At 37.0% G+C, this 24,162-nt stretch overlaps 3 protein-coding genes across 4 annotated transcripts; 1 reads left to right on the top strand and 2 right to left on the bottom strand.

Annotated features, from left to right (window-relative positions):
- Nucleotides 1-2,528: 2,528 nt before the first annotated feature.
- LOC144356963 (uncharacterized) lies at nt 2,529-10,475 on the bottom strand. Of its 2 annotated transcripts, none has more exons than XM_085502874.1 (2): nt 10,401-10,475; nt 2,529-4,505 (listed from the first exon to the last, which is right to left on the bottom strand). In XM_085502874.1, the coding sequence occupies exon 2, from the start codon at nt 4,178-4,180 to the stop codon at nt 3,602-3,604; it is 579 nt and encodes a 192-aa protein (XP_085359000.1). In that variant the 5' UTR covers nt 4,181-4,505; nt 10,401-10,475; the 3' UTR covers nt 2,529-3,601. The 2 variants fall into 2 exon arrangements, with proteins under 2 accessions (XP_085359000.1, XP_085359001.1); XM_085502875.1 differs by lacking the exon at nt 10,401-10,475 and adding an exon at nt 6,695-7,022.
- A 1,296-nt stretch (nt 10,476-11,771) lies between these two features.
- LOC100376760 (uncharacterized) lies at nt 11,772-13,546 on the top strand. The gene is made up of 2 exons (XM_002731144.4): nt 11,772-11,972; nt 12,686-13,546. Exons 1-2 carry the CDS (start codon nt 11,968-11,970, stop codon nt 13,305-13,307), a joined length of 627 nt encoding a protein of 208 aa, XP_002731190.1. The 5' UTR covers nt 11,772-11,967; the 3' UTR covers nt 13,308-13,546.
- Nucleotides 13,547-16,016: 2,470 nt separating this feature from the next.
- LOC146739231 (uncharacterized) lies at nt 16,017-18,993 on the bottom strand. Its single transcript, XM_085502873.1, has 2 exons — nt 18,893-18,993; nt 16,017-17,886 (listed from the first exon to the last, which is right to left on the bottom strand). Exon 2 carries the CDS (start codon nt 17,666-17,668, stop codon nt 17,090-17,092), a length of 579 nt encoding a protein of 192 aa, XP_085358999.1. The 5' UTR covers nt 17,669-17,886; nt 18,893-18,993; the 3' UTR covers nt 16,017-17,089.
- Nucleotides 18,994-24,162: the final 5,169 nt, after the last annotated feature.

Here is a 24,162-nt window from a genome sequence, read left to right as displayed (position 1 = left end):
ATGAGGAAGATTATAAATGACTTCGAGTAGAACAAACAAAAGAGAAAGGGAGTTATGTTCAAAGCACTGTACAATATGCCTCATTTCACAAGCCATAGTTGGAAGAACGGTGACTTCATAGCTTATCTTACAGATATTGTCCACACTGATCATTTCTGATCTGTGTATGAATGTTGCTATCACTGGACACCCGCCTCTTATTGTCAGCAACTTTATACTTTCTGTCCGAGTCGTTATAGCACAAAAACTAGCTAACTAATTAGCACTTATGGAACAAAGTAATCGAGTAATTAATAATCTGAATATTTCACGCGGGACGTTGCCAAACAAATCCAGAGTTTTCAACAATCAGCCAAGAACCACGTAATACGAAAATAGATTCTAAAACCCATTCCCGATATCTTAGTCGACAGCACAAATCTATTTCCATCGCATATACGATTTTGTCAAGTTCCGGTAACGACCTGTATGATTTTAGTTTCAGTCTTTACACATACTCTCTCCATACATGATTTAATATTTGGATTTTTTGAAATTTTTTTCAAAATATTTTCTTTAGATTTGAAGTTACCAAGTCAACACTAGCCAAGTGATGTCATCGAATATAGCACTGGCCATCTCGTCTATACTGTCATTATCACACAGTTGCAAACACGCATGAATAAACGACTGGATGTAACACACAAAACAAGTATTATAAATACATTACTGCAAGTGAGGAATAATTTCAGTGGCGGCAGCACCGTGAGGGCAAATGCTGGGGGCACCCCCCCCCCATCAAGCTGAAACCCTTTGTGTCGATGCGACAAAGTTGAAGAGGAATACCTGTCTTGCCTCTCAAAATGCAGGAAATAGCGTTTCAGAGGGTCTATATTACAAAATTCTCCCGTAGGAGCATGCCCGGACCCCCTGGTAAGGTTGCGCCTTCAGCGCGAGGGATGGTAAGCAGATCTCGCCGCGGCCCCATGCAACATTTTGTGTCACCGCCTCTGAATTTCATTTTATTAACAATTTGATTACGTTGAAGAAGTCTTCTGTTCAAATAGCATTCTGTGTTATAAACACTGCTATTAACCGCCCTGTTTTTATTGTAACGCCATGTGTCCTTTGGAAATTACATTGACATCAATTATACTGCTTCGAGTCGTTGCATTAAATAAGAAGAAAAACAAAAGCACTTTAGTTAACCAGACTTGGCCGTATACGGCGATTTAATTCAATGCCGCCCGAGGTGTCATAGAGTATGTAACATTTGTCAGCAATGCATCAGCTATGTGAGTGTTATCAATAATCATTCCTTTGACGGAATAATTGTAAATAAATCTTGTTTTCTTAGTTTATGTGAACTTATTAATGCAACGTGGAAAACTTTTGTTGGTATATTTGTTTTGAAATGAAACATTATATATAGTAATATACAGGTATGTTCTATTGCTGACTGAATGTGGTACGTACTATTAATGTGTATACACATACCCGTTTCACGTATGGCATCGCTATACTTTCGATTTCGTTATTAATATATATATTGGAGTAGAAATAGTAAAGGTAGCAAAAGTAGCAAAATCTATGATGTCACGGGACATTATACAATGTCATGATAACAACCGGTATAGATATTCCAAATATATGGGAAAAATCATAGTGTATATATTCAGCTTCAAATGGTGGATCACATCACAACATTTATATCTATATGTAAAATTTAAAGCGAGCCGGTCCGAGCCCAGAGACTAAATCAACAAAACATTGGACGGTATTATACGCCGATTTGACACCTTGGCCGACAACGCAGATAAGCAAAAATCTGTTAGCGGAAGAAATGATGTCATACTATATGAAATTGCGGAGGAAAAAACGAAAACTATGAAAACTGCAAAAAAAATTTAAATGATTACGTGAAGAATAGAAAAGTATGTTGAATCGAGATGTTATTAGAACCCACCGAAAACCAAGCCTCCCCACACTTGGACGTGTACAACCAATAATTGTCAAGTTTCACTGTTTTATTGTAATCCGTAGCAACCATATTCTGTGTGTAAAGATTGATGACCACTGTTCTGATATCATTGATGTGAAATCAGGGGTTTCGCAAGGTACTGTATGTGGACCAGTATGATTTTCCATATACTTCAAACGTCTTTCAGCATGGCTGCAATCTCCATCGCCGATCTCCATTAATAGACCTCGTTGTACTGCATAATGAAGTAGAACAAGACATAAACTCTCAAGATACATCAATCATACATTCAACTTGTCACTTTTGCTTAAGAATATATCCTTGGAATTGGTTAGAATGGTCCATGGGAAAAGTATGACCATATTTCTGTTGCCAGATTGTGCATGAATGTAACCAATATAAGAAAGATGTATACACTATCTCAATAAACTGGTCACCAAATGCAAGAATCAGTTGGTTCCTTGTTATTTCTCAGAATTACTGACTATATACTCCATCATTCATTTGTACAACACATTCCTACAACCCAGACGCAGTCATTCAAATACCATGCAGCCAACACTGCATATTTCAATAAAAATGTTATTTTATTTTGTACTATATTGTGTTATATTGTGTATTTTATTCAGTACGCGAAAACCCATTTATTAATGCGCCGTTCTTAAATAATACATTCTAAAATTATTGTAACTAATACCTGCATCTGATGTAAGGCAACTATTAACTATTACACAATTATTAGCCTTTCGAACTTGTAATTATTAGCTTTTACAACTTTCTTCTATTGGATATCGTATTTCGCAACTAATGTTGAATTTTTCTTGCAACTATTGGATATTGTATCTTGTAACTATTGGCTATTGTAGCCATGTTGTTGTGAATACTGCCTATTACTGTAACAATGTGTTATTTTAACAAATTGCTAAAGCAACTAGCGGCTATCGACCAACAACTGGCAGTTATTGCAATTATTTATCATTGCAACTAATTGTGAATTAAAATATGAATCGCAGATTACTAAAATGTGCACCAGCTAGTGTATATTCTAAAACGTCTTGGTATGAGAGTAACTCGAATTATAGAATAATGATGATCACTGACCGTCATTAGAAAGTTATCAAACGCATTATTGTCAATCACCTGAAGTATACATGCCACTGTATCACAGAGCCCAATAATAATGTTGAGGCAGTGAATAGCTGAGCACTGATGTCAATTCATTCAGGATGTGAAGAAATATCACAACATAACTATACTACCTACAATTATCATTTATCTCGTTATGCATTTGCTTTTACTGTTAAATTGAAATTAGATGCATTCTATGGTCTTAATTATATACACATAGTCTTTGTTTCACTTCTACAATTCTACAATGTTGGAATTTCGTTTGGGTATAATGCTATTATTAATATCATTAATTATCAATAATATTTCTGAGACAGTGAATGTCAATTCATCAAGAATGTACAGAAGTATCATAACTATACTACTTAATTGTCGTTTTTATTTCGTTACGCATTTACTTTTACTGTTAAATTGAAAATGGTCGCATTCCATGGTCTTGTTTATATGTGTGTAGTCTGCATTTCTACAATTATATGTCGGAATTTCGTTTGGGTATAATGCTATTTATACACTTCATGTTTTGAGTACAATTCTTTTGTCATACAATAGTTTATAATAAGGCATTGCATTTTTGATTTGCTTCACACCATATTCAGGAAGACCTTCCATATCAACATTGATATTGGACATTGGCAAAAAACAACTACTCTGAAGAGCTTTGCTTTTAAACGACTCAGCTAATAAACCCTGGCTGTATATTGGATGCCAGTGACCATTGTTGTAAGGTTCCCATTTCAACATCTTTTCTTGAAACTGTAATCCTACTTTCTTGCAATATTCTTGTAGCATTTGACGTGGATTATTACACAGGTCATGTGCATCAATAACAATGGCTTCCTGTCCCAACATTTCTGTTACATACACAAAAAGGTCATATAGTTGTTTTACACCACCGCTATAGGACAGCCATTTATCAAATTCGCCTCCGCATCCGACAACCGCTTTGTAATAACTTGGGATTATTTTTTTCGGATCTCTGATTAGAAACGTGTGTTGATACCCACGTGGTAGCCGGCTGTATTCTCCATCCAATGCAAATGCGAGGTCTTTGACGAAAATTCCGTCTTTATGTGGGTAGTCTTTCTCTAACATGTCTTATTTTTTTTTTTTCGGATCTCTGATTAGAAACGTGGTGGCCGGCTGTATTCTCCATCCAATGCAAATGTGGCGTCTTTATGTGTGTAGTCTTTCTCTAACATGTCTTTAACATCTATATACTTATACCCTTTTACCAAAACCATCTCCTCTCTTACTCCTTGTCTATCTTCGCCATAATGATATGATATTCCATATGGTTCGTGGAATATTTCCATGTTTCCCACTGATGCCATGGAGAGCTCTGTGATAGTTGACAGAGAACGAGGACAGGTCCACAATATTATACGATGGGGGTGGTTGGTGGTACTCATCTCTATACCTATTATGAAAAAGTTAAATAAATAAACAATTATGAAGATGAGGTATTTGTAACAACCAAACATTCGAGGGAAATTGCTCATGTGCAATCAATAACAGGTTCCACCAACAAATTGGTACATCGTACATTTCAAAAGTTAATCGCCAGCAGCGTTTACATGTATGGAAATATCTGGTATTATTGGCTGTGAACGTGGACAGAGGCCCTAATTTATTTAATAGGAGATATTAGTCGATCTATATCAAGCGATTTTTTTCACATAAATCTGACACATCATTCTGTCTGATATGCATGTGTGTAAAGTGAATGAACATAACATGTTTAATACTCGTTAATCACAGATGCACCCTGTACCTCCAGAACAAATACATTTACAGTCTTTTTCAAATTAACCGATCAAAAATAATATTCGCAGTCTTGAGCTTGGCATTTTGTTCGGGTAAGTACCTGTCGTCTGCATTCAGAATGTGCTCGTTATATTGCCCGTGACAAACGTGAACTGAACTTTTAAGAACAAAGTAAGATTTGTTTTCCAAGTGCAGGAAGATATGCTTCCAGAAAGTTGTTTTCAGGTGACATTTGTTTCTTTTCACAGTGAGATTACAAAGCTCGGAGCGCTATTAAAATATCTGATCACTTGTAGTTTTTCATTATTTTGCATAAATAGCTTATTTTGAGTACAGAGAAATAAAAAAAATATACAGTCAGCAACTTCATTGACGTACACGATTCGTGGTACATCGTGTATCCGTGGATCCGTGGTACATCGTGGATCCCCGGGACGCCGAGTTGGGCGTCGGTACTGAGAGGGAGGCGGTGAATATAGTGTCGGGCGACCAACATAGTAAACCAAACTCACGATACTGGTGCAGACGACTTTGATCGAACAACCATGAAAAGAAAATGGCAGGACTTTGGTATTGCACATTCGGCACAGAAATAAAAGACACGCCCACAGTTAGACAACCAATCATTCTATTATTGGTCACGATGTACCACGGATAATTTCCACGTCCTTTGTAAACATCACATACACGATGTGCTGGCCATCCAATGACGGAATGAGCGGCTTCCTCTGTGCACAATCAGCGTCAACTTCATGAGAGAAACACGACGCACTTGCTAATCCAGACCGTCTGGTGGCGCCCTATATTTCATCAATAACCAAATATACTATTATCCTGTTCCCGTATTGCACATTTGTTTATTTGCAGCAATTTCCAATTCTACGCCAGGTCCTTAGTAATTAATGATTCCACGTATTTATTTGGCCGTTATTTGACAGACGTAAAATGTCATAATGTTAATTCGCGGAAATTTAAACACACTGATACTGATACATTTCTGTTACATACACAAGAGGTCATATAGTCAATTCGTCTCCGCATCCGACAACCGCTTTGTAATAACTTGGGATTATTTTTTTTTTTTCGGATCTCTGATTAGAAACGTGGTGGCCGGCTGTATTCTCCATCCAATGCAAATGTGGCGTCTTTATGTGTGTAGTCTTTCTCTAACATGTCTTTAACATCTATATACTTATACCCTTTTATCAAAACCATCTACTCTCTTACTCTTTGCCTATCTTCGCCCCCATAATGTGATATTTCATATGGTTCGTGGAATATTTCCATGTTTCCCACTGATGCCATTGAGAGCTCTGTGACATTTGACAGAGAACGAGGACAGGTCCACAATATTATACGATGGGGGGTGGTTGGTGGTACTCATCTATATACATATTATGAAAAAGTTGATTAAATAAACAATTATGAAGATGAGGTATTTGTAACAACCAGACATTCGAGGCAAATTACTTATATGAAATTCAATAACAGGTTCCACGAACAGATGAACACATCGTACAAGCCGGTAGGCTGGTTGGCGATCCGCTCCGCTCAAAAACAAGCAACAAAGTTTTTTGGCTGTTTCCATGGTGACATAAACGTGAAGCTGACGTCGGTTTATAACTAATACGAAGTTCGCAAACACCATTCAGTCTTTAGAAGTCACTTAGTTTAGTACTAGGACCACAGTTACTCTCTCCTAGTAGAGTGACTGTGCTAGGACGTATTCTGCTGTTACATTTATTATTTCCAACCGTTTTGCGATAGCATTTTTTAGAATGAAGCGTTTCCCGGAAATGCTGGAAAGCGAAATAATGAAATAACGAAATGGTAAATATTTACCTAAATTGCAGTGTGTTGACCTTCATAATAATATACTTCATAATGCAAAACACTAGTCACAGTGAGTAATTTAAATATACGACTCCTAATCGAAAAATATGACCACAGTCCAGAATTTCAGACGGATATTAAGCAACCTAAGAGCATATCAGAAGCATTTACTCTAAAATATAAAAAAAGAACTGCAGTCAAAAGTCAAGAATGCCAGCAAATAAAGGACTCTGTCCCACAATCCTTTGTGCGCGTTATTACGGACACGCGCAAAAAACTGTACCACGCTTGTCAAATCTGGGTCAAATATACAGTACGCTACTATCTTGCCACAGATTGTTTAGTAGTGGAGTGTTCGGTGACCATTGAATTAGCCCGTGATTCATATTTTATGTGTATTAATTTATTCATCAATTTTCGTGACTGACAGTACTGCCCAAATTTTAGTCAAAAAACGCAACTGGCGAAACAGAAGAGCATCGCCAGGCGATGGACGCAGGGCTCTTTGCCAACGACCGCATAGAGGTCAAAATACGCGTTCTATTTTTACGCGTTAAATTTGGCTCTTCCCTTTCGCCCCCTCCGGAATGTTCTACTTTTGCAGCCTAATAGCAGGTTTTTCGAAAAACGTCTAAAAAACACAAGAATTAGTAGAAATGTTCCTGTTTTGGGCGGATTATTGATAGAGAATAATGTCTTTATTACAAAAATGCTGAAAAACCGTGAGTTGTTGCCTTAGTTATTTTTTTATTGGCGAAAAACTGCGAACTCGGCAAATTTGGTTGCACAACTTCCCTTTATCATATACACCCAGCGACACCGATGCCAGCTGACTGTGTACAAAACTGGTAGGAGGTAATACATTTGGGGCGAAAGTATTCAAAAATCAGTTTTTGGATGTTGCAATGGCAGTGGTGGGCCAGGATTTTTTTCCAATTAGTGACGGCACGACCTTCCTGTGAAGTATGAACAAAACCAGCCGAGCCGTTGCTGGTGAAAAGTTACCCCAACTTTGGGGTCAAATTTCTCGGTAATGAAAACAGATATCAACAATTCAAATGGTAACTTTGTGCCCACACTCAAGCTGAGTAGAATGAGCTATGTTTGAAGTATTTTATCCCAAATTTGTAGGAGGAGATACATTTGGCGCGAAGCTATCCAAAAATCAGTTTTTTGGCTGTTGCTATGGCAACGGTGGGCCAAAAAAATTTTCCAGATTTTTCCTTATAACTAGGGTTAAGGTGTGACCTACCTGCCAAGTTTGAACGAAATCGGCCAAGCCAAAAAAATCACAGAAGAAATAATACGTGAACACTGGAACACTGGAAATGTACACACACAGACACACACACACACACACACAAAACGACAAAAGTGATTATAAGGGCAATCCTAGCGGAGCGGATCGCCAATATTTCAAATTCGTTAGACAGTCAAAAGTTAATCGCCAGCAGCATTTACATCTATGGAAATACCACTTATCCTCGGGCGCGGACATCCGGGCATTTTCACCGCTTGGCAACCCGCGGCGGTGAAAACAAAGGCCAAAAACTCACAGAAAACGGTACTTTGGGATGGTTGTTGGGACTCCTCTGAACAGTGTAACAAGATTAGCCCTACGTGTGTCACATATATAAATTTGGTTGTTCGGGATTACTTTAAAGTTGAGTTTGTGTTGTTTTCTCGAATTTTCACCGGCTCGACCGGCATTCCACAGCAGCGCGCAGAGCCCATAGAAATGCATGTACAGTGGTGCGCGTCGTAGCAACGTGGAACGTCCTATGACGTAGCTCCGCCCCCGAGGATAGTTGATCCGTGGTACATCGTGGTCATTCCAGGATGTAAACTCGTTCTTACAAATAAATAAATACAACATTAGTATATTATGCCCATTTTATATGATATTTCAATCGTGTGCATGCGACGCAAAACTTAATATATTGCCAAATATTTTGATTTTAATTATTTCCATGAGATAGCAAATTTAGTATTTTTTGGCAAATTTGTAATTCATTATCAGTATCAGTGTGTTTACATTTCCACGAATTAACATTATGGCATTTTACGTCTGTCAAATAACGGCCAAATAAATACGTGGAATCATTAATTACTAAGGACATGGCGTAGAATTGGAAATTACTCCAAATAAACAAATGTCCAATTCGTGAACAGGATAATACACATGTAGTATATTTGGTTATTGATGAAATAGTACGGCGCCACCAGGCTTAACAAGTGCGTCGTGTTGACGCTGATTGTACACAAAGGAAGCCGCTCATCCCGCCATTAGTTGGCGGCACATCGTGTATGTGGTGTTTACAAAGGACGTGGAGATGATCCGTGGTACATCGTGACAAATAATAAAATGATTGGTTGTCCAACTATGGGCGTGTCTTTTATTTCTGTGCTAAATGTGCAACACCAAAGTCCCGCCATTTATTTCTCATGGTTGTTCAACCATAGTCGTCTGCACTAGTATCGCGAGTTCTAAGTTTGGTTTACTCAGTGTTTACTATGTTGGTAAAACCGCGAAAATTCATTTTACCACCACTTTACAGCGGTTTTCAAACAGACACCAGTTAATTCCGTTACCCAATGGCTGAAGCAATTTCACATCAACCAGACACGCCCCAAAACGGCCAATGCGCATGCGTATAAAACAGCTGGTACTAATATCCTAATTTCCTAATAACTTATTTTGCACTCGTACAATGCAAAATACATATTTGATAGGTTGGTTGGCCATCAAGTACCATTCTATGGCACCCAATTCATACATCACCAACACCATAGTACAGAGTTATGTTAACAGCGAGTCACAAATAAGACTAATATACTAAATTTGTATTTAATTAATTGTAAGGATGAGATTACATTGTGAAATGGTCATGATGTACCACGGATCATAGTTGACTGTGAACGTGGACAGAGGTCCTAAATAGCAGATGTTCCTATATCAAAGTGGCATCAGGCAGTTTTTTTCACATAAATCTGAATTGTGTGACTGAAATAGTACACAACTGTATAATATTCATGTGTGTAATGTAAATGAACATAACATGTTTAATATTCGTTGATCACAGATGCACCTTGCACCTCGCGAAAGAATACATTTACAATCTTTGTCAAAATTAACCAATCAAAGTACTCTATTACTTCACAGTTGACAAGGAGTAATAACCTGAACTTGGCATTTTGTTCGAGTAAGTACCTGTCGTCGACATTGAGAATGTGCCCGTTATATTGACGTGATTGACAATGAGCAAGAAGAAGGCGTTGTTCGATACGAGTGTGAACTGAACTTTTAAGAACAAAGCAAGGTTTCAGAAAATTCAGAAAGATATGCTTCCAGACAGTTGTTAACTGTTTTTAGTGTCCCATTTATGTTAATTAGATTAAAGTATGGAAGTTATTTTCAAGTAACATTTGCTGTTAGTTTGTTCATTAACCATAAATGCTTCCTTTCACGGTACATTTACTAAGCTCTGAGCTCGATTAAAATATCTGAGCACTTGTTGTTTTTCGTTAGTCTGTATGAATAGCTTATTTTGAGTACAGAGAGAAAAAAATATGGTGAGCGATTTCATTGACGTACCCCTCAGTCGATACTAACAGTTGATAATTTTTCGAATCACGTAACATTTACTTTATCGGTCAACTAATGCACTCACCAGCACAACTATTACAGTCATCTAAATACAGTAAATTTACTCACCAATGTAGATTATATGGAAGAAGGGAAAATGCGAATGAAGAGCTAATTGTTTGATCGTGCAACCAAATGTATTATGGGAATATTCATGACGTCACTCTGAAACGTGGCAGCACTGGTGTAGGATCAAAATATACCACACGATCATACACATAATATACATGTGTTTATAATTTGTTAATTTAGAATGTGTTAATTTGGATATATCTTATTACTTTGTATATTAAATAGTAAATTATATTTACAGAATATAGAGATATTGATGATGCTCACACATAGCAATGCCTACTCTACCATAAATACATTTAATCTAAGCATAAACTATAAATACATTTAAACCAGTGCATTATATGTTATTGGCATGTTGAATGTGCGTGCATATACATCTATTTATAATAAATACATACATGTATATAGATATAAATAAAAACCTCGTTGCCTTTTTGAGGGGCAGTGATTAGAACCAATTGGCCGATATATGTTTTGCTGAGAAAGAAATAGAATCCTACGAGCCCCACATTGTTTAAAACAGCTATGCTGTTCAGGGTATATGATACATATATATTAAAAGTGAACTTCTTCTATTTATAATTCAATTATTTCAAGTATTATAATTAAAATGTTATTTGAAGACTGAAATTTGTTTATGTTTGAGCTTAACCCCATGTCCAAACGCAGGCAGAAGAATTTCACAGTTTGCTCTGTTTTTTGAGAACTCTCTATTGTATATGAATTTACGGCCGTTTCTTATCTATGAACATATCGCCTTTCCCGCACGTGTATAACATTTAGTGTCCTTTGATGGAAAGTTAGTTGATGAGAATTTTGGGAACCCAAATTAAATCATTAGGCGGGATAAACCACAGTCCCTCTATCACTGTGGATAAACATTCTATTCTTTGATGAGCAGCAAATACCCCGACTTAGTGTTCTATGTTCTTCGCGTAATTAGGTGTTCGTATGCAAGGGATTTTTCCACACAAAAACGACGAATTCGGCCGAATTTTGTTATTGGTTGGCTTAATATAACCCCAACGGACCGTATTTTTGTGAAAGATTGGTATTTTTGTCCTGATTTGTAGGAATCTGAAAAACGCGTTTCACAACTTGTCTCTTATTTAGTTTTATGCGTCATTCAAGATGGCGGCCCCCATATATTAATTATCGTATTTATTTTATTATCACGTGTGCGCCAGCTGACTGTGGTCTTTTCTTTCATCGCTTTGTTTAATCCGTGAATGTTACGTGAACAAATCACACGTGATTGGGGGGAGTACCTTCATTGTGTGTCCGTGATTGCTATTTGTCGAAGACTCGTCATGGGATTAGTAACAGCCAACCAAGACGCCTGTCACATCAAATCTTCAGCGGCAAATCTTCATAGCGGGAGGGAAACTGCATTCGGTTCCCCAGTGCCCTAAAGGTGCCTGCTGCGTGTATACCTTCCATTCATCTACAATTCCAAGAAATGTATCGAATTTAATGACGGTGGCAGCTCGCAATAATAGTAACTACGACGGCAAGAAGACTAATACAAATTAAAACGTGCGCGAGGCGACATAACAAAACAATGAGGTAAGTTGACGCTACCAACTATTTGCAGCGTGTACTAATTGTGGAGTGCTTTCCTGGGTTTTATAATATATGACCATTATGTCGAAATGAGTAACTACCGCAATGCACCGCATTACTAGCGCGTTCCTTTGTCGCTACCCAGTCGGTAAATGTTGGCAAAGAAGTGTTGAATTAAATATAACAAGGGTATGGACATTGGTTGTCGATGGTACAAACCACGTCTTCCCCGAGATTTGCTCCGTAAACTCCGACGAGAAACAACACGTTGTGGTCTGCCAAGTTGTACACTTCTGATATACATATCCATTCCAAAGGGAAAGGGGACGCTTTGGGCAGGTGTTTTTGACTGTGTGAACGAGAACCCAATTTTAATCTTGTTTATTTAATAAAAAAATCGGCCCGACAATCTAAATGTGAAACAGGCATGTTTCCCAAATTACGTAATATAGGCTTTTCACCCTTCGAAAGTCATTGATTAGATATATGAGCCATTGTGGAGGCAACCTTTGTTGATTTCCTATATACATTACGTGCGGAACATCTTGTGCTAGATCACTGATGGCTTGTGGCGTAACGTGGACAATCTACTGTAACGGAACTCAACTATTAGTTGTCTGAAAACGGAATAAGCTATGTAGTTCGTTACGAATATTGTATTTCATCTGAGAAAATAAATTTCCGTTCTATTGAAATTTGAATGTTTTTTCTTCCAGGAACAAGGCTAATGTAAATCCTGGTGTGGCGTTCAGCACAAAATTTCCAAAAATATCCACTTCGGAACCACAACAACAACAAAGCAAAGGTGTCGGTCAGGCGAAGAATTCAAAGACTGACACTAAACCCATCAACGCTTGTCTGAGCGAAGTGGTGAAAAAAAACGCTAGACGAACGGCCATTGAGGAAGAACAGCTGAGAAAAGAAAAAGCTATCGAAGAACACTGCGTCAAGCTGATTGACAGCCAGATAAGATCAGTGTTGATGCGCCAGTATAGATTATCATCCAGAATCAACAGTTGTGCCAACAGCGACAGATCTAGACAAGAGGAAGAGACCGAGGGAAAGCCAAATTTTGTCCATCATTCTAAAAAACACACATATTTGAATTTCTGTGAAGGGAAATCAAAACAACCCATTGCAGGTGGAAACTCGATTGTGTCTAGATTCCCACCAATCCAACAGAAAGCTATCGTCAATAGGTCGTCATATGATGTACGTATGCGTAAGAGGTCCAGTTTGCTGGCGGACCAAAGATATACAAATTTGCACGAATCTTTAGAACCAAAACGCGGTGAGTGTTGGAATGAAGCATCAGAGGAAAAGGAACAGCGAGAATAATGTAAAGACTTATCTACATTTGTGAGTGTAGAGCACACGAAGAGTAAACATTGCCCCAGTTATATTACTGCCCTCTACGTTGATTTTTGGTTAGGGGGTCACTCCTCTATTGCATTATGAGAGGAGGGACGACGGTATTAGTGGACTGGATACTATTTCCAAGAATGTATTTTTTTCAGAAATTGGGATATAATTAAAATGGTTGAATATTGTGAATGAATACAGGCACAAAAAGACAAGTTTACTGTATGGCATACTTTATTCAATCTGGACGCGAGTAATAATAGCAAAATTGTTATTATCACACGATTACAACAATTAAAATAACACAATATTATACTTCAGTATTCGTAAATGTATTCAAATATTAGCATGTTTTTTACTATTCGTATCGTGTCTGTCAAATATGATGGAACATAATGTTATATCTGCTTTCAGTTCTGCATGTCATGCGACAAGTCTTCTAGGTATGTGTGACGCGCATGAGCGAATCAAATCTGATTGAAATCCGATGTAGGTATGAGGTTCAATTTTTTTATGGCCCTTTTCAACAATCAGCCAAGAACCACGTAATACGAAAATAGATTCTAAAACCCATTCCCGATATCTTAGTCGACAGCACAAATCTATTTCCATCGCATATACGATTTTGTCAAGTTCCGGTAACGACCTGTATGATTTTAGTTTCAGTCTTTACACATACTCTCTCCATACATGATTTAATATTTGGATTTTTTGAAATTTTTTTCAAAATATTTCCTTTAGATTTGAAGTCACTAGCCAAGTGATGTCATCGAATATAGCACTGGCCATCTCGTCTATACTGTCATTATCACACAGTGGCAAACACGCATGAATAAACGACTGGATGTAACACACAAAACAAGTATTATATATACATTACTGCAAGTGAGGAATAATTTCAGTGGCGGCAGCACCGTGAGGGCAAATGCTGGGGGCACCCCCCCCCCCAATCAAGCTGAAACCCTTTGTGTCGATGCGACACAGTTGAAGAGGAATGCCTGTCTTGCCTCTCAAAATGTAGGAAATAGCGTTTCAGAGGGTCTATATTACAAAATTCTCCCGTAGGAGCATGCCCGGAACCCCTGGTAAGGTTGCGCCTTCAGCGCGAGGGATGGTGAGCAGATCTCGCCCCATGCAACATTTCATGCCACCGCCTCTGAATTTCATTTTATTAACAATTTGATTACGTTGAAGAAGTCTTCTGTTCAAATAGCATTCTGTGTTATAAACACTGCTATTAACCGCCCTGTTTTTATTGTAACGCCATGTGTCCTTTGGAAATTACATTGATATCAACTATACTGCTTCGAGTCGTTGCATTAAATAAGAAGAAAAACAAAAGCACTTTAGTTAACCAGACTTGGCCGTATACGGCGATTTAATTCAATGCCGCCCGAGGTGTCATAGAGTATGTAACATTTGTCAGCAATGCATCAGCTATGCGAGTGTTATCAATAATCATTCCTTTGACGGAATAATTGTAAATAAATCTTGTTTTCTTAGTTTATGTGAACTTATTAATGCAACGTGGAAAACTTTTGTTGGTATATTTGTTTTGAAATGAAACATTATATATAGTAATATACAGGTATGTTCTATTGCTGACTGAATGTGGTACGTACTATTAATGTGTATACACATACCCGTTTCACGTATGGCATCGCTATACTTTCGATTTCGTTATTAATATATATATTGGAGTAGAAATAGTAAAGGTAGCAAAAGTAGCAAAATCTATGATGTCACGGGACATTATACAATGTCATGATAACAACCGGTATAGATATTTCAAATATATGGGAAAAATCATAGTGTGTGTATTCAGCTTCAAATGGTGGATCACATCACAACATTTATATCTATATGTAAAATTTAAAGCGAGCCGGTCCGAGCCCAGAGACTAAATCAACAAAACATTGGACGGTATTATACGCCGATTTGACACCTTGGCCGCCAACGCAGATAAGCAAAAATCTGTTAGCGGAAGAAATGATGTCATACTATATGAAATTGCGGAGGAAAAAGGGAAAACGATGAAAACTGCAAAAAAATTTAAATGATTACGTGAAGAATAGAAAAGTATGTTGAATCGAGATGTTATTAGAACCCACCGAAAACCAAGCCTCCCCACACTTGGACGTGTACAACCAATAATTGTCAAGTTTCACCGTTTTATTGTAATCCATATTCTGTGTGTAAAGATTGATGACCACTGTTCTGATATCATTGATGTGAAATCAGGGGTTTCGCAAGGTACTGTATGTGGACCAGTATGATTTTCCATATACTTCAAACGTCTTTCAACATGGCTGCAATCTCCATCGCCGATCTCCATTAATAGACCTCGTTGTACTGCATAATGAAGTAGAACAAGACATAAACTCTCAAGATACATCAATCATACATTCAACTTGTCACTTTTGCTTAAGAATATATCATTGGAATTGGTTAGAATGGTCCATGGGAAAAGTATGACCATATTTCTGTTGCCAGATTGTGCATGAATGTAACCAATATAAGAAAGATTTATACACTATCTCAATAAACTGGTCACCAAATGCAAGAATCATTTGGTTACTTGCTATTTCTCAGAATTACTGACTATATACTCCATCATTCATTTCTACAACACATCCCTACAACCCAGACGCAGTCATTCAAATACCATGCAGCCAACACTGCATATTTCAATAAAAATGTTATTTTATTTTGTACTATATTTTGTTACATTGTGTATTTTATTCAGTACGCGAAAACCCATTTATTAATGCGCTGTTCTTAAATAATACATTCCAAAATTATTGTAACTAATACCTGCATCTGATGTAAGGCAACTATTAACTGTTACACAATTATTAGCCTTTCGAACTTGTAACTATTAGCTTTTACAACTTTCTTCTATTGGATATCGTATTTCGCAACTAATGTTGAATTTTTCTTGCAACTATTGGATATTGTATCTTGTAACTATTGGCTATTGTAGCCATGTTGTTGTGAATACTGCCTATTACTGTAACAATGTGTTATTTTAACAAATTGCTAAAGCAACTAGTGGCTATCGACCAACAACTGGCAGTTATTGCAATTATTTATCATTGCAACTAATTGTGAATTAAAATATGAATCACAGATTACTAAAATGTGCACCAGCTAGTGTATATTCTAAAACGTCTTGGTATGAGAGTAACTCGAATTATAGAATAATGATGATCACTGACCGTCATTAGAAAGTTATCAAACGCATTATTGTCAATCACCTGAAGTATACATGCCACTGTATCACAGAGCCCAATAATAATGTTGAGGCAGTGAATAGCTGAGCACTGATGTCAATTCATTCAGGATGTGAAGAAATATCACAACATAGCTATACTACCTACAATTATCATTTATCTCGTTATGCATTTACTTGTACTATTAAATTGAAATTAGATGCATTCTATGGTCTTAATTATATACACATAGACTTTGTTTCACTTCTACAATTCTACAATGTTGGAATTTCGTTTGGGTATAATGCTATTATTAATATCATTAATTATCAATAATATTTCTGAGACAGTGAATGTCAATTCATCAAGAATGTACAGAAGTATCATAACTATACTACTTAATTGTCGTTTTTATTTCGTTACACATTTACTTTTACTGTTAAATTGAAAATGGTCGCATTCCATGGTCTTGTTTATATGTGTGTAGTCTGCATTTCTACAATTATATGTCGGAATTTCGTTTGGGTATAATGCTATTTATACACTTCATGTTTTGAGTACAATTCTTTTGTCATACAATAGTTTATAGTAAGGCATTGCATTTTTGATTTGCTTCACACCATATTCAGGAAGACCTTCCATATCAACATTGGTATTGGACATTGGCAAAAAACAACTACTCTGAAGAGCTTTGCTTTTAAACGACTCAGCTGATAAACCCTGACTGTATATTGGATGCCAGTGACCATTGTTGTAAGGTTCCCATTTCAACATCTTTTCTTGAAACTGTAATCCCGCTTTCTTGCAATATTCTTGTAGCATTTGACGTGGATTATTACACAGGTCATGTGCATCAATAACAATGGCTTCCTGTCCCAACATTTCTGTTACATACACAAAAAGGTCATATAGTTGTTTTACACCACCGCTATAGGGCAACCAATCATCAAATTGGTATCCGCATCCGACAGCCGCTTTGTAATAACTTGGGATTATTTTTTTCGGATCTCTGATTAGAAACGTGTGCTGATACCCACGTGGTAGCCAACTGTATACTCCATCCAATGCAAATGCGAGTTCTTTGACGAAAATTCCGTCTTTATGTGGGTAGTCTTTCTCTAACATGTCTTTAACATTTTTATACTTATACCCTTCAACTAGAACCGCTTTCTCTCTTACTCTTTGCCTTTCTTCGCCCTAATAATATGATATTCCATATGGTTCGTGGAATATTTCCATTATTCCCACTGATGCCATGGAGAGCTCTGTGATAGTTGACAGAGAACGAGGACAGGTCCACAACATAATACGATGGGGGTGGTTGGTGGAAATCATTTCCATACCTATTATGACAAAGTTAAATAAATAAACAATTATGAAGATGAGGTATTTGTAACAACCAGACATTCGAGGAAAATTGCTCATATGAAATTCAATAACAGGTTCTACCAACAAATTGGTACATCGTACATTTCAAATTGATTAGACAGTCAAAAGTTAATCGCCAGCAGCATTTACATGTATGAGAATATCTGGTATTGTTGACTGTGAACGTGGACAGAGGCCCTAATTAATATTAGTCGTTCTATATCAAGCGATTTTTTTCACATAAATCTGACACATCATTCTGTCTAATATGCATGTGTGTAAAGTGAATGAACATAACATGTTTAATATTCGTTAATCACAGATGCACCCTGTACCTCCAGAACGAATACATTTACAGTCTTTTTCAAATTAACTGATCAAAAATAATTTTCACAGTCTTGAACTTGGCATTTTGTTCGGGTAAGTACCTGTCGTCTGCATTCAGAATGTGCTCGTTATATTGCCCGTGACGAACGTGAACTGAACTTTTAAGAACAAAGAAAGATTTGTTTTCCAAGTTCAGGAAGATATGCTTCCAGACAGTTGTTTTCAGGTGACATTTGTTTCTTTTCACAGTGAGATTACAAAGCTCGGAGCGCTATTAAAATATCTGATCACTTGTAGTTTTTCATTATTTTGCATAAATAGCTTATTTTGATTATTAATATATTTTGAGTACAGAGAAATAAAAAAATATATACGGTCAGCAACTTCATTGACGTACACCTCAGTCAATAATAACAATTGATTATTTACCGAATCACGTAACATTGACTTAAGCATTCAACTAATACACTCACAAGTACAATGTATCACATGTCAAACGTACCACATCACAAACCACTGAGTTACAAAGAGTGAATCAATTTATAAGGACACCAACTGTATTATGCGCACCGTTTTGTCTATCGGCAATTGTCTATACAAATCACGTACAATTAACTGTGGTATTATGTCAACTAATAAAGTAAATTTACTTACCAAAGTAGAATATATTGAAGAAGAAAAATGCGAACGATAAGTTTGATCGTGCAACCAAATTCTGGAATTCACCACATTGAAACGTGGCATCTCATGGCAATACTCGCTCTGCCATAAATTTAATTTAATCTATGCATATGCAAAAATACATTTAATCCAATGCATTATATGTTATTGACATGTTGATTGTGCGTGCATATACATCTATTTACAATAAATACATACACATAGATGGATATAAATGAAAACATTGTTGCATTTTTTGAGAGGCAGTGATTAGAACCATTTCACCAATTTACCTAATATATATTTTCTGCTGAAAAAATAGAATCCTATGAGACCCAAACTTTTTAAAACAGCTGCATATATACCAGCACTGGTGTCTACCACTCCCAGAGTAACCATCCTCAATAGATCTGGTTTATTCACGGAGCAGTGAAAAAAATGCACTGTTGATAAAAAAAACATGGCGACCTCCTGCATACAATTCTACAGCGTCAGATGTGGGCAGTTAAAAAATGACAGTAAATTCGATATAACTTTTAGATTGCTGTGTCTAAAATGCGTTATGACAAGTTGATAAACTAGTCTACAGTACACTTTCAGCATACAAACGTGTGAAATGCTGTATTTTTACTACACTACTATAACTGATAAATCTACTAAGTTCACTTATGAGTATTGTCCGACAAGTTCAGTGATTGATCTATGCAGCTGCAAATCATTACATCGGTTTTCTTGACCTGACATCTTTACTATGATACATTTTCATTTTACGAGCGAGTGGCCAGTCATTACGGTGTTGCTTTTTATCTCGTAAAAGAACAATGTCTCCTTTCTCGATATTTAGAGCAGGTTTGTTTCACATGGACCCGGGCACCTTGCAGGTATTCATTCCTCCAGCGAATCTAGAACTGTAGCCCAAAAATGCACATGACTCCTTCTGTTGTATAGTTCATACTGTGTGAATACTCCAGTAGGTGGGGTACGTGTTGGGTCTTAATAGTTAGGATTAAGTGCTTGTGGGTCACTACCATCAGCCGGTATTGAGGTTATGGGCCTGGAATTGACTATTTTACAGAACTCAGCTATCAATGTTATAAGTAAATCAAGTGTGAATTCTGGCCTGGCTTGACAAGTTGGATAAACACGTCTTCTAAAATTCGTGTAACTGTGCCAGTTTGTCTTTCCCATATCCCTCTGAAATGTAAAGCGTGTGGTGGGTTGAAGATTCAATCACAGCTTTGCGATCGGGTTGTTGACAGTATCCTTAATTCCTCTGTATATGAATGTTCTTACATGTTAAAGACTGCAGACTCTTCAGGTAGTGAGTCTGTGAGTCTTCCCATCCAGCATAGTTTGACCTATGTTCCCTGTCTGCAATAATCACTGTAGATTGTGCTTTCTTTGTATTGTCACCGGAGACAATGTCCCCCATTGGGTAATATATTGAGTTTATTGTTGGTAGCTCTCCCTGCCTTGAGAATGGTTTCCTTGTATGTCAACTTTGAATGTTAAGGTGCTTGCAGTGACCACTGTATTTGTCATTGATATTGGCATAGGTAAATGGTATTGACTGAAGTCAAGACATTGGAGATTGTTGGTATATATGTCACTGGAAGAGCTGTCATGATTTTGTCCGGCCATTTTATGGGAGCTGATATGATTGGTTGATACCATGTCACTAGTTCTTTCTGCAGTTGCGATATCTGGTTGAAAGATCAGTCCATCATCTATGCAAAAGTCAGAATCTATTAATTCTATTAATTTCCGCTCTATGTGTAGCTTTGGTTTTTCTGTATCAATCTCAAGCCAAATGTGGCAATAACATTTCCGAATATATGTAGATTCATGTGATACTCGATTACTGGTTTCTCTGGGTCCTTGTCTTTGAGCCAGAAAACATGTGTAGACTTGATGTTCTCTGTAAATGTGGAAGCTGTGAAACATATGTTCTATGTTTCCCATTATGACGAGAGACTAACATCATAAACTTATGAGAAGTAGAGGGATATTATATTGTGTTTTGCACAAATACAACTCATATCTTACGTTTTTGGGGTGATGTTCCACTACGTATGATAGATATCTTAGATTATTGGTGTCAAGATTAGCTGTAGGTTTCCTCCATGAAAGTACTATTGCGCCATTTCTGGTTTGCAATGGAACTAATTTAACAACAAAAAATCGATCACGAGCTGACTGATGATTATTTGCCAGTGAACTTGGTGAGTGTTGTCTGAAGGTGTTATCTTAATTCACATGAGCATTCCGCTTTATGATGCTCTAATGAGAGTGCTTTTGTTTGGTCCACTAGTATTTCGGTAAATATATTTGTACATACGTTCACCTGAACCTTTCCACTCAATGTCAGTACTTTGAGCCCAAGGTGAGTTTACTGGCCCATTTACCGTGCAATAAATGTTTATTTCACGGTAACCTGGACACTGTCATTTATACAAGTCTTGTCCATTTCTGGTGTCTCTAACCTCTACAAAGTTCAATTCTTTCTGTTATTGTTAGTGGAAGCTTTACATTCTGTTTAGTGGTGACTTGCGAGACCATGACATGCACACTGTTTTGTGTCACTAGGTGTTGTGACACTGATATGTAATCACAAATCTCTCTGGTATTTTTGCTTATTACCGGTATTTTCTCCGGTATTTATCACCTTCCTGACATATCTGAGGCTGTACCTGTCAACCAAGGTATTGGTTTCCCAGTAGTGTATCAGCTAAGAAAAGTCAGTTTCTCAGATGTTGGGAGGCATGCTGTTTCAAATGCACCATTGTTTCAAATGCTCTTTTACAAGGCAAGAGCATGATAGGATCTCCTTCATATACCTTACGTTCCCGGACCTGTTCGTGTGCAGCCACAGGCAATCAAGATTTTAACATATTCAGGTTTTCCTGCCTGGCGTACTGGTGGATCTTGCTATGGGGACACTTGGTTGTGTCGCTATTTTGAATGTACAGCTTGGTTTGATGTGTCATCAATAATGTTGGTGTGTACAAGTTGTCTGGTAAATGATGATGCTTCTGTATCAATATTTTGTTTACGAAAACCTACGGTATGGTGATGGCGCCATTTCCTTGTGTCAACATCCTTAACATAGTCATTTACTTTCACATTGAATTCAAGATCATAATATTCAGTGCTTTTAGATAAGTTAAATAAACTTACATAACTGAGTCTACAATGCGTTCTGACAGGTTGATAAATTGTGTTTGCTGCTGTATTTTGCCACAGAAACTATATTCATGTTTGGGATTACATGACTGTGATGTGCACAATCTCTCTACCAAATGGCAATGGTTGGCCCCATTCTATACCGATGACACTATGGTATAAGGATGAGTGTAGTTATGTTATGTGGGTAGTCAAACTAACTTGTCAATTGCTCACTGTATAACACCTATCCCTTTTCCAACTTCCGGGGAAACAAACAATTACTAGTACTTTCAATTGAGAATCTTGTAACCATCGAGCTCTTCCTCACATAGTAAATTGTTACTTTCTGAAGTAGGGCTTGGGGTTCTCCCTATAGTTTCTGTGACAAAAGAATAATAATACTTACAGCTACTTCATTTGGTAAATGTGAACAAACACGGGCATGATGAATTTTTATTATATTGTGCAATATTATTCATGCAATTTTCATCTTTCCCATGGCACCTACATCATTGCTAGGATACAGCGGCCATTGTGTAGTTTATTTGCACTATGTGTGAAACATCCTGTATATGTTATATGGCTTGTGACATAACATGAATAACTTACTGTGAGGAAACGAGCTATAGTTGATTGTCGCCATAACTATCTGTCAGCCATTTTCTACTGCAAAATAAATTTCAGATTCAGTGTAATTTTAATGATTTTTTTTCTTTCAGGAACAATGCTAATGTGAATTCTGATGTGAAGTGCAGCACACCATTTTTAGAAATATTCGCTTTTGGATCCTCAGTGAAACTGTGAATGATCATAGATGCATGATCAAGCATGATTTGGTTCCTTGTTATCTTTCAGAATTATTGACTATAAACACCACCATTCATTTTCTACAAAACATCCCTACAGAACTAATATTTCTGAGACAGTGAATGTCAATTTTTCCAGAATGTACAGAAGTATCATAACTATACTACTTAATTGTCGTTTTTATTTCGTTACGCATTTACTTTCACTGTTAAATTGAAAATGGTCGCATTCCATGGTCTTATTTATATGTGTGTAGTCTGCATTTTTACAATTATTTGTCGGAATTTCGTTTGGGTATAATGCTATTTATACATTTCATTTTTTGAGTACAATTCTTTTGTCATACAATAGTTTATAGTAAGGCATTGCATTTTTGATTTGCTTCACACCATATTCAGGAAGACCTTCCATATCAACATTGGTATTGGACATTGGCAAAAAACAACTACTCTGAAGAGCTTTGCTTTTAAACGACTCAGCTAATAAACCCTGACTGTATATTGGATGCCAGTGACCATTGTTGTAAGGTTCCCATTTCAACATCTTTCCTTGAAACTGTAATCCCACTTTCTTGCAATATTCTTGTAGCATTTGACGTGGATTATTACACAGGTCATGTGCATCAATAACAATGGCTTTCTGTCCCAACATTTCTGTTACATACACAAAAAGGTCATATAATTGTATATACACCACCACTATAGGGCAACAATTTATCAAATTCGTCTCCGCATCCGACAACCGCTTTGTAATAACTTGGGATTATTTTTTTCGGATCTCTGATTAGAAACGTGTGCTGATACCCACGTGGTGGCCGGCTGTATTCTCCATCCAATGCAAATGCGAGGTCTTTGACGAAAATTCCGTCTTTATGTGGGTAGTCTTTCTCTAACATGTCTTTAACATCTTTATACTTATACCCTTCTACCAAAACCATCTCTTCTCTTACTCTATCTTCGCCCCCATAATATGATAATCCATAGGGTTCGTGGAATATTTCCATGTTGCCCACTGATGCCATTGAGAGCTCTGTGACAGTTGACAGAGAACGAGGACAGGTTCACAATATTATACGATGGGGGTGGTTGGTGGTACTCATCTCTATACCTATTATGACAAAGTTAAATAAATAAACAATTATGGAGATGAGCTATTTGTAACAACCAGACATTCGAGGCAAATTGCTTATATGAAATTCAATAACAGGTTCCACGAACAGATGAATACATCGTACATTTCAAATTGGTTAGACAGTCAAAAGTTAATCGCCGGCAGCATTTACATGTATGGAA

The sequence above is a fragment of the Saccoglossus kowalevskii genome, chromosome 8 (genome assembly GCF_978046115.1).
Source record: "Saccoglossus kowalevskii chromosome 8, keSacKowa6.1, whole genome shotgun sequence".
NCBI classification, from domain to species: Eukaryota; Metazoa; Hemichordata; class Enteropneusta; family Harrimaniidae; genus Saccoglossus; species Saccoglossus kowalevskii.
The sequence above is the reverse complement of the archived record's forward strand: the minus strand, read 5'-3'. Positions and strand labels throughout refer to the sequence as shown.